At 36.7% G+C, this 8,234-nt stretch overlaps 1 protein-coding gene across 1 annotated transcript; it reads right to left on the bottom strand.

The window, feature by feature from the left end:
- Positions 1-3,547: 3,547 nt before the first annotated feature.
- LOC131153678 (uncharacterized) lies at positions 3,548-5,386 on the bottom strand. Its single transcript, XM_058106129.1, has 2 exons — positions 5,099-5,386; positions 3,548-3,652 (listed from the first exon to the last, which is right to left on the bottom strand). The coding sequence occupies exons 1-2, from the start codon at positions 5,384-5,386 to the stop codon at positions 3,548-3,550; spliced, it is 393 nt and encodes a 130-aa protein (XP_057962112.1).
- Between the last annotated feature and the right edge of the window lie 2,848 nt (positions 5,387-8,234).

Below are 8,234 nucleotides of genomic sequence, written 5' to 3'. Positions count from 1 at the left end.
TCCTAAGTAAAAAGTTACTTAAATATTTTTGCTTTTTTTCCTAAATTTTTACTATTTTTTTTTTCATTTTTTCTAGTTAAAATGAATTAAAATTTAATTAATTTTAAAAAATTGAAAAGTCAAACCGATTCAATGATTTGAAGAGAGTGAACTGGTCAGTAAGAGTCGACGGAGTTGAACCAGCCCAGGTTAAGGGAAGAGGATATGATAGAGGATGGTGTGTAGCCACATCCGTGGTGACACATGGCGGCAGGTAATATTTAATATTTGTTTTACATCCTAGTCTTTGTGAATGAGTGGTCCATACAGGGGCACACACCAAAACCAGTACTTCCCCATAAGAATGGATCGAATAGAATCACTGTGCTATGCATGGCATCGCCTTGGTCGGATCATTCTTCACTGAATATATATTTTTCATGTTTCGTTATCAAGTGAGAAATTTAAAAAAAAAAAAAACAAATCCTTAAACAAAATTTTAATTATACATAGTATTAATATTTTATATTCAAATATTTAAATTTTTTTAATTGTATTAAAAAAATTTATTTTAATAAATTTAATATAGAAAAAATATATAATTAAAAATGAGTTTCGTACTCTTTTTTTTTCACAAGTAAAATTTTTAATCCAAATGGAGTTGAGGAGAAATTCCTAAACTTTATATTTTACACATTTTATCATTTACTATTAATTCGAACTTTCAAAACAAATCATGCATTTAAATGCATGAAAGTATAAGATACCTACCTCTTCGATTCCTTCTTCTTTTCCTTTATAACTTCTGTTCTTTCCTCTTCTTGCTTTCTTCTTTTGTTCTTTAATAATTTTGAGCTGATGCTCCTCTCTTTGCTACTCCTCAATCACTCCCAGTTGTTGAACTTTGGCTCCTTTCACTCTAAAATTTTCAACCCATTCTCTATTCTTCAAATTTCGATCTCTTAATCTTCATGGGTGGAGGGGACACACTCAATCATTGGTTATGATTGAAACTCAGTGAGGAATTGAACTCAGTTGATTTCAATATGAAAAAAATATTACAGATGAAAAATCTCAAAACCTCCTGTTCATTGGTTATTCACCCTCACTACACCACACTCCATTACACACACACACACATATTTATTTATAGTAAATTCTAAATCAGAATAATCAACGATGGTGGGCTGGTTGGTGAGGTTGGTGGCCGCCGATTGTCAATGTCAACAGAAGCGACTGGTTGGTGCGGTTGTCGACGAGTCAAGTTTAATTTTCAACATCCTCCCTTAAACTTGACTCTCCTAACTTTGTCATTCCGAGCATTGTCTTTACTCTTGCAAAAATATCATGCTTGAGTTGTTTTGTAAAAATGTCAGCAATCTGATCATACATTCTACAAGATATTTATTGTTGACATGTTCTCTGATAAAATGATATCGAGTATCAATATGTTTGCTTCTTTCATGGTAAACTGGATTTTTCGCAAGTGCAATCGCTAATCGGTTATCGATGTAGACTTCTGTGGGGTTATTTTGAAGAAATCCAAAATATTTCCGTACATTTATAATCCATATAACATAACAAACAGCTGAGCTGGCAGCAACATACTCAACTTCACATGACGACAACGTTACAATGGGTTGCTTCTTCGATGACCATGTAAACGTTGTATCTCCCATGAAGAATGTGAATTCAATCGTGTTTTTTCTTTCATCAAGATCTCTTCCCCAATCTCTATCTAAATAGCCAATAAGTTTGCAATCACCTCTTGATGAATAAAACATACCATCAGTGATGGTACCCTTGACACAGCGGAGTATCCTCTTCACTGCATTCAAGTGGGACTGGTCAGGAGTCTTCATGTACTTGCTGACAAGTCCAACTCCATAGAGTATGTTTGGTCTAGTGCACGTCAAATACCTCGAGCTTCCAATTCCAAACTCTTGAAATATGTGGGGTCAACATCTCCTTATTCATTCTTTCTCGATTCAAATACCGTTTCAACTGGAGTTGTCACAGAGTTGCATTTTTCCATCCCAAACTTCTTCAGTACTTCGTTTGCATAATGGCTCTGAGATATGAAAATTCTCTTCTTGCTTTGCATGACTTCTATGCTAAGGAAATGAGCCATCTGGTCAATATCCGGCATTTCGAATTCTTTGACCATGCTCCTCTTGAAAGCAGCAAACATCTCTAGATTGTTGCCAGTGAAAATTAGATCATCAACATATAGGTAGACAATCAACATGTTTCCGTATATCTCCATCTTCATGTATAGCGCATGCTTGTATGGACACTTCTCAAATCCATTCTTTTGGAAATAGTCATCAATCCTCATGTTCCATGAACGAGGTTCTTGCTTCAAGCCATAGAGTGCTTTGTTCAGTTTGTACACTTTATCTTTTTTTTCCCTTCTTCACATATCCAAGTGGTTGATTGATATAGATCTCTTCTTCCAGAAAACCGTTCAGAAATGTTGATTTCACGTCCAGCTAGTAAATCTTCCATCCATTTTGTGCTGGTAATGAAATTAGTAATATGATGATTTCAAGCTTGGCAACCGGGGCAAAGAATTCTCCAAAATCAATCCCTTCTTTCTTCTTGTAGCCTTTGGTGACAAGTCTTGCTTTATATCTCTGAACTTCTCCTGGAGCGTTCTTTTTGGTCTTGTAAACCCATTTCACACCAATAGTTTTGTGGCCCTTCGGGAGATTTGTCAACTCCCAAGTCTTGTCCTTCTCGATGGATTGAATCTCCTCATCCATTGTTTTTCTCTATTTGTCTTCTTCATTAGCCTCTTCAAAGCTAACTGGGTCGCTGGTCAACAATAGACAATATAGTGTAACATATTCTTCTATTGGTTCTGTACTTTCATATAGATTAGTTAGATTACGAGCTCCTCTAGGCCTCATGTCTGAGATTTCACGCTCAATTGGTGATGGAGATTCATTTCTCTGTGGTGAACCATGTGGAGGTGTCTGCAGCTCGAGAACTTGTGACTCGATAGCCACTTCTCTTGTCTATGTGGGTTCTTCTCCTTCAAGCATCAATTACGCATCTTTGGAAGATTCAGTCGGGTCCCACTTCCAAGATTCATTTTCTTCAAAAATGACATCCCTAATGTGAATAACTTTCTTGTTGATGGGATTATATAGTCGATATCCTATGGTGTAATCACCATATCCAACAAGGATACACTTTTTTTATCTTCCAACTTTGTCTTTCTTACTTCTGGGATCTTGGCCTAGGCTATGGAGCCAAACACTCTAAGATGACTCTTACTGGGCTTATGAGTACTCCAAGCTTAATGTGGTGTCTTTGTATCAAGACTCTTCGTAGGACGCCTATTAAGAAGATAAACTGCAAATGATACTACATCTGCCCAAAAACTCTTGGGCACATTTTTATCCTTTAACATGCTTCTGGCCATGTTAAGGATCGTGCGGTTCTTCCTCTCAGTTACACTATTCAATTGGGGAGTGTAGATTGGTGTGAACTATTTTCAAATCCCTTGCTACCTAAGGAATTTTAGGAAAGTTTCATCCTTGTACTCTACTTCTTGGTCTGATTAAAGTGACTTGATGCGATAGCTACTTTGTTTCTCCACAACAGCTTTAAACTCTTTGAACTTGTCGAACACCCTTGACTTCCTTTTCAGGATGTAGCCCCAAGTCTTCCAATTGTAATCATCAATGAAGGTGAGGAAGTATCTATTATGTCCATTTGAAAATGGCCTCAATGGACCACACACATCTGTGTGTACTAGCTGGAGCGGCATGGTAGATCTCCAGTCGGCTTGCTTTCCAAAGCTATTTCTGTGTCATTTACTCAGAGCACAACTTTCACATATCACGTTTGGGTGGTGAATGTTGGGTAAACATTTCACTATCTTTTTTCTTCCTAATTGTTTCAAACTTTCAAAATTCAGATCGATGTCCGTACCTAGGATGCCATAGCTAGTCTTTGTCTTTAATGATAGCGCTCAAATACCTTGGCGTATCATATTGAATGGTAAGCGGAAACATTCGATTCTTTGTTATTTGTACTCAAATAACGAGCTTACCTCGAGCGTTTGTTATCACCATTTACTTATCTCTAAGGCTAATTCGATAATTTTTCTCCACAAGCTATTCGAGACTAAGTATATTAGTCTTCATAGCTGGCATATAGTACACGTTGGAGATAAAGCATGGTCTCCATCCTTCCTCTTGATTAGGACATTTCCACTTCCTCGAACGGGGACTTTAGAGAGATCACCAAATGATATCTCTCCCTGAACTTTCTCATCAAATTCATTAAACAAGTTCTTTCTTCCAGTCATGTGATTGCTGGTTCTAGAGTCAAGGTACCAAACATTTTGGTCCAAGTGGGTTGAATTGTGTTCCATCAGCATCAATGATTCTCCTTCGGCTTTCTCCTTTTCTATAAAGTTAGCATTTTCATTTACTTTGTGATTTTGGGTATCACCTCCGCACTCATTGTTGTATGTCCGTACTTGTGGCAGTTGTAGCACTGAGCGTTTCTTTTGTCTATGTTCGGCGATTTTTGTATCCTCGTCTTCTTCCTTGTCTTCTGCCTCGTGGGAGATAGTTCTATTGATTTCGTCCTTCTCTAGTGGGACCTCTTCCATCTCTGCTGCCTTCTCTAGAGTTAAAATTTCTATAATTTCTTCCACGAGATCCTCGATCTCGTTCTCTTCCTCGCTATGACTACCCCCTTTTGTCGTATATATTTGTAGTAAGGGACCACTTTGTTTGGAGGGCTTGCTCTAGTGCTTTATCTTCACTCTTTCTGTTGACTTTTTGCTCATGGGCTTGAAGTGAGCCCACAAGTTCTTCTATGGACATGGTTTCCAAATCTTTTTTTCTTCCATGGTCATAGCTATATAGTCATATTTTGGATCCAAAGATCGCAAAATTTTCTCACAAATTCTCTCATTGTTAAGAGTCTCTCCATTTCTTCTTAGTTGATTTGATACTACCATAACTTGTGTATAGTAATCAGTAATAGATTTAGTAGATTTCATTCTTAAGGATTCAAAATCACCTCGCAATGTTTAAAGATGAATCTTCTTTACTTTGTTTGCACCTTTGTGTGTTTGATGGACAGAGTCCCAAACTTCTTTGGATGTCTTGGCAGAGGCGATGATTTTGAACATGGCCTCATCAAGGCCTTGGTAGATTATGAACTTCACCTTGTAAAACTTCTTTTGATCGGCTTGCAAGATCGTTCTTTGAGCATCAGACATAGTTGCTTCTACTTCTTTTGATGGGCTTTCTCCATACCCATCTTCAATAATGTCCATGACATCTTGAGCACCTCGAAAGGCTCTCATTTGAATAATCCAGTTGTCATAATTCTCTCGTGTGAACTTTGGAATATCCGCTTGGGTAGCACCTCTTGCCATCGGGTTTAATATATCAAAATATAGAGTGACAGAGACTGATTTTGGAAAATTTGATGCCACCAATGTGTTTAGAAGGATAAAAAACCTTAGGAACCGGTTTTGGGTTGCAAAGAACAGGTTTAAAAATTACTGAACCAGCTAAAAGAAGTTCTAGACCGGTATTTTTAAAAACGGATGGAGATAACAGCGTTAGTGTTACCATTAGGGCCACGTGGCAGCTTCTGCACGTGCCGTGTGTTAGTGACTGGACGCGAGTCGGTCAGTCAGGTCAAGTTGTTCTCGCGGGTCAGGTTCTGGATTTCTAGTTGCTGGTCCAGGTCGCAGATCGGGTTTCTCGATCAGATCTCACCAGCAGGGTGAGGAAGATGTATGCGGGCGCATGGAGTGCATGATGTCGGTGGTCAATGTTCTTGCCGGCGCATGCGGCATGTGTTGGGGCTCCCGGATTCCATTTGAAGCACGATTTTCACCTTTGGAATCGTGTTGACGCGAATTGCACAATGGTAAGCTCAATTTTGGATTTTGAGCAACTTCAAATTTGGGAAAAAAAATTGAATTTTCCTCTATTTGGCGAATTTCAGCAAACCTGTGTACTCTGATACCACTGATGGGTGGAGGGAACTCACTCAATCACTGATTGTGATTGAAATTCAATGAGGAATTGTACTCAATTGATTTCAATATGAACAAAAAATATTACAGAAGAAAAATCTCAAAACGTCCCACTCACTGGTTATTCACCCTCACTACACCACACTCCATTACACACACACACACACACACACACACACACATACACACACACATCTATTTATAGCAAATTCTAAATCAGAATAATCAGTGATGGTGGGCTGGTTGGTGAGGTTGGTGGCCGTCGATCTTCAATGTCAATAGAAGTGGCTAGGGGTGAGCAAACAGTCGGTTCGATCAAATTTGGTTAATTAACTAAATTAACCTAAATTTTTGGTTAATGAAAACTATTAACCAAACTGAATGAATAGAGGGGCCTCATCGAACTGAACCTGAATGAATTACCTTTTTGGGTAATTCGGTTAACCAAATTTAATAGAATTAATTTGAAATTAATTAATAAAAACATAATATAATTGTAGATTTTTTTTTTATCAAATACTAATTAACATATTAACATATTAACAAATTAGCATATACTAATTAACATATTAAAAAATTAACATATACTAATTTATATTTAAATTTTATTAATTATTAAATCAGTTATTTTGGTTAACCAAATTAACATTCCTCTACACTGAATCGATTAACCAAACTTTGTAAAACCATAATCGAACCGACCAATCCTATGTTCTTAACCGAACCGAACCAACCAATTTCAGTCCATTAATTCAGCTAATTCTGGTTTCCTCGAATTATGCTCACCCCTAGAAGCGGCTGGTTGGTGTGACTATAGACGAGTCAAGTTTAGTTTTCAACAATTCTCTCATCCTTTTCTATCTCACCCTTCTTCAGTATCTAATTCCTCTCTCCTCTTCCTCCTTTCCATTCTTTGCAATACTCTATATATAGGTCGGAATGAGAATTCTAAAATTAACTCTAATTGATCAATCAAATTTGATTGAACAGTCAATGTTGGCCTTACAAGGATTAACATTTTTTTTTATGCTAACAAACAAGTAGAACTTAACATGCTTTGTTTAAGTGATGTATTTTGAGGACTCAATGATGAATGCAAGGTTAAAGAATTCATGAAAGCTTGTACTTCAAAGAAGGATGATTATATCAAGCTTGAGGCATGGATTAAAACTTGAAAATCATGAGAGCATGAGGATTAAAGAGAAGTTGATGAAAGCTCAAAGAAATATGAAGCAAGCATAAAGACCTCAAGGAATTTAAGAATTGGAAATTTGAAGGAGTTTATAAGAAATTTCATGTAAGTACTTCAAGTAATTCCAATATGGATATATGAAGCTCTTATTTTAATTTGTTGACCCTAGATACCTTTCAACATACTTGGTTTATAAGATCAAATATTATTTCAAGAAGGTTAGAATCATTTTTGGAATGAAAAACATTAAAAAGAGGATTTTCAAAATGTTGATAATTTTTCTATATCTGCATTGAGGTGCATTTTTATCTATCAAAACCTCTTTATTTTAATAAGTGTTCAACATTAAAGTTTTAGGATTTTCTCTTAGCTGTCATTTGACACCAAGATCAACAAATTTGGAGTTACACATAAAAAGTTATGATCGAAAAATAGAAGGGTACTCGAAACTAACAGCAACCAGTAGACTGTCTGAACTAGGATAGGCGCTTGGGTGCTCAAGCCAGGCGACTGGCTGAGTCCTAGCAGGCGACTACCACTCTACTGCCCCTACTACTCCTTTAAAAATAACATGGCAGGTAACTGGTGGATTAGAGCGCCAGGCGACTGCCACGAACAAATTTTTAAAAAAACCTCAACGGAAACATTTTTAAAATGGTTTGCTTAGAGCTCAAACTTTGTGAAAACTTGGGGGATACTCCAATTCACTTGGGAACCAAGTTACATACCTTTTAAAGTCTATAAATAAGCCTCAAAGATCATTGAATCAATACACTAAGAATTCAAATTCAGCAAAAATTCAAAATCTCTCTCAATTGCTCTCAAATTCTCAAGGCTCTCTCTTACTCTCAACTTGCACGAATTCAACTGAGTTTTTGTTGATCTTCTTCCACCATAATTGTGCTACAAATTCTAAATCTTTCAATCATTGAAAGATTCAATCGGGGATATACTTCAATGAGCTTCAAGTTAATTTCCATATTGTTATTTACTTTGAAGTATATTAGTTTCTAAATTGTTGTACTAATCAGCTCTTTGTGTGAG

Source organism: Malania oleifera, chromosome 4 (genome assembly GCF_029873635.1).
Source record: "Malania oleifera isolate guangnan ecotype guangnan chromosome 4, ASM2987363v1, whole genome shotgun sequence".
NCBI classification, from domain to species: Eukaryota; Viridiplantae; Streptophyta; class Magnoliopsida; order Santalales; family Ximeniaceae; genus Malania; species Malania oleifera.
Note: the sequence above shows the minus strand (reverse complement) of the source record. Positions and strands in the feature narration are given on the sequence as shown.

Coding starts and splice junctions, on each gene's coding strand:
- LOC131153678 (XM_058106129.1), bottom strand. CDS start 5,386: ATGGCAAGAGGTGCTACCCAAGCGGATATTCCAAAGTTCACACGAGAG. Junction 3,653..5,098: donor CTGCCAAGACATCCAAAGAA/GTTTGGGACTCT, acceptor TACAATTGGAAG/ACTTGGGGCTACATCCTGAA.